Source organism: Nicotiana tabacum, chromosome 12, assembly GCF_000715075.1.
Source record: "Nicotiana tabacum cultivar K326 chromosome 12, ASM71507v2, whole genome shotgun sequence".
NCBI lineage: Eukaryota > Viridiplantae > Streptophyta > Magnoliopsida > Solanales > Solanaceae > Nicotiana > Nicotiana tabacum.
In genome coordinates this window covers 78697948-78704205 of record NC_134091.1, presented here as the reverse complement: position 1 = coordinate 78704205, position 6258 = coordinate 78697948, and the positions used below count along the sequence as shown (strand labels likewise).

The 6258-nt window shown below is 40.4% G+C and overlaps 1 protein-coding gene across 1 annotated transcript; it reads left to right on the top strand.

The window, feature by feature from the left end:
- Positions 1–848, top strand: LOC142167230 (uncharacterized). Its single transcript, XM_075227387.1, has 3 exons — positions 1–474; positions 570–678; positions 727–848. Exons 1-3 carry the CDS (start codon positions 1–3, stop codon positions 846–848), a joined length of 705 nt encoding a protein of 234 aa, XP_075083488.1.
- Positions 849–6258: the final 5410 nt, after the last annotated feature.

Genomic DNA, 6258 nt, shown 5'->3' with positions numbered 1-6258 from the left:
ATGGGAGCTGCTGGAATCAATGTGCCTTTGAAGTTGAAACAAGTTATAAGACATTGGTGGAATGCACAATTTTGTCCAACGTTGAAGCCATTGTACCAGGCAGTTCCATCTATCATCACTTGGGAGCTATGGAAGAAAAGAAATGTAGGCAAACATGGAGGTTCAGTGTCCAAAGATAGGGTGATTCGTGAAGTAAATAGGACACTGCATCAATTGGCAAGGGTGAGGTATGCTTGGCTGTCTAATATTCCATTGCTATGGCCAGATATAATCCAGTTCTTTGAAGGTTACAAACTTATACTGATCACAAGAAGAGTAACATGGCAGCTTCCTCATTATGGTTGGTACAAATGCAATACTGATGGGGCTTCAAAGGAAAACCCTGGTCCTAGTTCCCTAGGCTTTTGTGTGAGGAATGATGAAGGGAATTTGGTGTATGCTAGGGAAGTGGACTTGGGGGTGACTACAAATGTGGTAGCTCTAAGGCAATAGTTCAAGGATTAAAATATTGTGTGGAGAATGAGCTCCATCCTTTCATCTTAGAGACAGATTCATTGGTGATGAAGAAGGTGATTGAAGGGGGATGGGATCCTCCATGGGCCATTGTTCCGGATGTGCAAAAGATTAAGGACATGAGGGACAACTTCAATGTGATCTTTCAGCATGTGTTCAGAGAAGGCAACACAGTGGCAGATTTTATTGCTTACATTGTTTTTTCTTTTGCAGGTACAACTGAGTTTCATTCTTTTTCTGAACTACCTAGTGCAGGGAGGAGGCTGATCAATCTAGACAAATCTCAAACTCCTAATCTTAGGGTTAGGATTGCTAAGAGAAGAGCCTCAGACTGATGACTACACATGGTTTGATTTTGCACTTGCCTGCTTGTCTTTTTTACTTTGTTTTTTGTATGCTAGTAGGGTGTTATCCAGTGGTATTAGCATGGTTACATGCTCATTCTGGAGGTGCTCTAATGGTATATAGGAGCTTTCACTTAAGCAGGTTCTTGATAGTGTAGTGTCTTCTACTTCAAAATTGTCCAAATATTACTCATGAGCTTAAGGACATAGTTTACATAGTTTATTGTTACCTTAATGGTTTCTATGGTCTTGAAAATGTTCTACATAAAAGTTGGGATCCAACGACTTCATCAGGATGTATTGTATATGTGTGTATTGCAAGGTTGGTATCCAGTGTTATTGGTGTGTTTACATGCCCAATCTGGAGACATAATGGCAGTACACATAGCTTATCTGAATTGAAGTCATGGTTCATATGTTATGGAAAGTTTTGGCAGCACTTTGGTATCATTAGGATCTGCATCTCTTGGAACAAAGAATTGTTGGATTCATTGATCACGCAGTTTACAGCCTTTTTGGAGAGTTGGTCATTCCTAGTAGATGGTGTTGGTTGGAGATTCATGTTTTCCTTGTCCTTTGGAAAGCAAAACTTGGCGCCTGGTAAGAGCATTAGAGGTGCTACATTGAGGTTTTGCACTTGGCTTCTAGATCCACACTCCTTCTCATGTGGGGAGTTGACTGACTCATTATGTGTAATAGTTAGCTTATTTCATTTTATTAGCTATAGCATTAGTTCTAGCTTAGCATTTTTGAGGTTGGTGTTGCTAAATTGTAAACATTGGATCCTTGTTTTTATTTATTTATATATTAGCCACTAGGCAGCCTGCCTAGTGGTATATTTGCTAAAAAAAGTTCTCGGTCTATACAACAATATAAGGAATAAGAGATACCACACAAATGGAACGGCATCACCCTTCATGCTTTTACTCTCATCCTCACAAGCACATAATCACTCTTTGTGAACAATCACTCTTCCTCACTAGTATGGAAACACCTTTCGTGCAATTCACTCTTTCTCACCAAGCATAAACATGTAAAGCAGTGCTAAGCAAGGTTGCACAAACAATATCTAGAAGAGTGACTGAACATAGCTTGTCATATAGGAAATAATCATCACTTTGCACCAATAGCCAAATCAATATTTCAATAGACGTACTACCCAATATCACAACAAGCTCAACACGAGTACTAACATGAATGAAAATAGTCAAAAGAGTCTTACATTCTATTTAAAGCGTGATAGACATAATACATGAAGTAACAAGATGTAAATAACTAGTTCTAGCCGCATGCTCAACCCATAGCAACTCTTACACTCGTCACCTTACATATACATCGCTCCCAACATAATAACACATAATAATTAGACATAATTGCATCCTAATTCTTTTAAATCAAGGTTAACCAGGACACTTACCTCTTTTTGACACAAACAACCATCCAACACTGCTTTTCCTTTAGCATAAGCCTCCAAACCACTCGAATCTAGCCAATTAATACTCAAATAAGTCAAAACAAGCTTTAGAAACTACCCTAGTATAAAAAATGTTTGATCTTTGACATATTTGAAAAAGTCAGCAAAAAGTCAATTTGGGCCCACATGGTCGAAATTCAAAATTAAGACCAAATCCTATTACCCATTTTTCCCTGAGTCCAAATATGTGATTTGTTTCAAGATCCGACCTCAAATCGAGGTTTAAATCTCAAAAATACAAAATCTTATATTTCTACCCAAATCTTATTTCTACTCTATGAAATCTTAGATTTAGGGATATAAATTTATGAAAAGTAATGAAAATTGATCAAAACAAGCTAAAGTTACTAACCTATGAAGTTGGAAAGAAAATATTCTCCAAAATCTCCTCTAAGTGTAATCTAGGTCTCAAAGATGGAATAAAATAAGCTAAATCCTCAAATTCCAACTTTATCCTAACTGCAGATGTTGCAATTGTGATATCTTGTTCACAATTGCGATGTTCGCAAAAGCTAACAGCTAGTCGCAAATGTGAATCAGCCTCTGAGTCTCAAACCTTACAATTGCGACCTATGTATCGCAATTGCGGATGTAGCAAAAGCGACAAGTACCTCGCAAATGAAACGACAGGACCATCGCGAAGCTTCTCAAATCCCCCTCCCCTCAGTATTGCAAATGCGATCTAACACTCGAAAATGTGAGGCTGGCATTTGTGAACAGACCATCGCAAATGAGATGTCTGCAGCACCAGCAATGCCCGACTCATGGAAATCAATCCAAAACCAATAAGAAACTTACCCGGGCCCCCGGTGCCCACTCTAAACTGCCAAACAAGTATAATAACATCATACGAACTCAATCGCTAGCTAAAATCATTGATATAACATATAAAATCAAGAATTATGCATCAATTTCAAAGATTCAAAGTTCATAACTTAAAACTTTCAACTATTCACAATAAGTGCCAAAATGGCCTCGGGTCACCCGGAACCCCAACCAAACATGCTTACAAGTCCAAAATTATCATACAAATCTATCATAATCATCAAAGTATCTATCTGGGGTCGTTTATCATGATTGTTGATCTTGGTCAACTCTAACAACTTTTAAGTTAAAAAATCAAGCTTTCTTTAAAAAATCACATATAAACTTTTTGGAATTCAAAATGGACGATACACACAAGTCATAAATCATCAAATTAGGTTATTCAAAGTCTAGAAGAACGAAACAACAAGCTAGAACTCAAAGCAACCTATCGAATCATTACATTCTCCACCTCCAGAAGAAACATTCGTCCTTGAATGGACATAAAAATGTACCTAAATTGGAAAAAAGATGTGAATATCTACTCCTCATATCTGACTTGGACTCCTAGGTAGCCTTCTCCGTCGGATGACCTTTCCAAAGCTTCCACGGAAGAAACATCCTTAAATCTCAACTTACGAACCTGCCGATCTAGAATAGTTACTGACTCTTCTTCATTAGTCAAATCCTCATCAAGCTGCACTATTTTGAAGTCCAAAATATACGACTTATCTTCATGATACTTCCGAAGCATAAAAAATAAAATACTGGATGTACCCCTATAAGGCTGGGAGGTAATGCAAGCCTATAAGCAACCTCCCTTACTCTCTCTAAGATCTCAAATGGGTCAATAAACCTCGAACTCAACTTTTCCTTCTTCCCAAATTTCATCACGCCCTTCATAGGCAAAACTTTCAAAAGTATCTTCTCGCCCTTCATATACGCCACATCACAAACCTTCTTGTGTGCATAACTTTTCTGCCTACTCTGCGTTGTCCAAAGGCGATCCTGAATCAACTTTACCTTCTCTAAAGCATCATGAATCAAATCCGTGCCCAACATCCTAGCCCCACCGGGCTCAAACCAACCAATAAGAGAACGACACCGCCTATCATATAAGGCCTCAAATAGTGCTATCTGAATGCTAGACTGGTAGCTGTTCTTGTAGGAAAACTCCGCCAATGGTAGAATTTGGTCCCACTAGCCTCCAAAATCAATGACACAGGCCCTCAACATATCCTCAAGGATCTGAATAGTCCGCTCGGATTGGCCATCCATCTGCGGATAAAATGGAGTACTGAGCTCCACCTGTGTGTCCAACTCACGCTGAACAACTCTCCAAAAGCGTGAAGTGAAATTGCTTGAGATAATAAAAATAGGCACACCGTGCAATCAAAAAATCTCTCTAATATAGATCTAAGCCAACCGCCTTGAAGTGTAGGAAGTCATCACCGAAATAAAATGCACTGACTTGGTCAATTGTCCATAATGACCGAAACAATATCATACTTCCTAAAAGTACGTGATAAGCTTACCACAAAGTCCAGAGTAATGCGCTCAAACTGCCACTCCGGTATCACCAACCTCTAAGTTAAACCACCCAGTTTTTTATGCTCATACATCATCTGTTGGCAATTCAAGCACCATGAGACATGCCTAACTATGTCTTTCTTCATCTTCCGCCACCATTAATGCTATTTCAAGTCATGATTCAAGAACTGTGAGACATAGTGACTTTTTATGTCAACCATATATAGGAAGTGTATCAAGGACAAAGAAGGTAGAGTTTTGTTGGAAGAGGGGCTAATCCGTCGGAGATGGCAGACCTACTTCCATAGTCTCTAGAACGAGGAGGGAGACATGAGCATTGTACTGGGTGATTTGGAACTCTCCGGGAGTCGCTGTGACTTTGGGTACTGTAGGCGGATTAGAGTTGATGAAGTTGAGGGGGCTATGCGTAAGATGAGCAGAAGCAAAGCGACCGGGCCAGATGAAATCCCAGTGGAGTTTTGGAAGAGTTCGGGCAAGGCAGGCTTGGAGTGGCTCACTAGGTTATTTAATGTCATTTTTAAAACGAAGAAGATGCCCGAAAAGTGGAGGTGGAGCACGATGGTTCCTGTATACAAGAACAAGGGTGATATCCAAAATTGCAATAACTATCGGGGTATCAAGCTGCTTAGCCATAGTATGAAAGTCTGGGAGAGAGTGGTAGAGATAAGGGTGAGAAGGAGTGTGTCTATTTCTGAGAACCAGTTTGGATTTATGCCGGGAAGTTCGACTACAGAAGCCATCCACCTTGTTAGGAGATTGATGGAGCAGTATAGGGAGAGAAAGAAGGACTTGCATACGGTGTTCATCGACTTAGAAAAGGCATACGATAAAGTTCCGAGGGAGGTTTTGTGGCGATGTTTGGAGGCTAGAGGTGTACTTGTGGCCTACATTAGGTTGATTACGGACATGTATGACGGAGCAAAAACCCGAGTGAGGATGGTGGGTCGGGACTCGGACCATTTTCCGGTTATGATAGGGTTGCATCAGGGGTCGGCACTCGGCCCTTTTTTGTTTTCTCTGGTGATGGACATACTGACGCACCACATCCAAGAGGAGGTGCCGTGGTGTATGCTATTTGCAGATGAAATTGTATTGATCGACGAGACGCGAGACGATATGAATGTGCAGTTAGAGGTATGGAGGCAGACCCTAGAATCAAAAGGTATCAAGTTGAGCAGGTCCAAGACTAAATACTTGAACTGTAATTTCAGTGGTGAGACTCAGGGAGAGGAAGGGGAGGTGAGGCTGGACTCGTAAGTCATCCCCAGGAGAGGGAGTCTTAAGTACCTTGGGTCTATTATTCAGGGGGATGGGGAGATTGATGAAGATGTACACATCGTATTGGGGCGGGATGGATGAAATGGAGACTCGCTTCCGGTGTTTTGTGTGATAAGAAGGTGCCACCGAAACTTAAGGGTAAGTTCTATAGAGTGGTGGTCAGACCAACGATGTTGTATCACTACAAAAAAAATAGTGTTTAGCGACGGACGTATTCCGTCACTAAACCACTTATTTCTGTCACTACAGTTGTTTAGCGACGGATTCAAGTTTGTATCTAAAATGCTTGTAGTG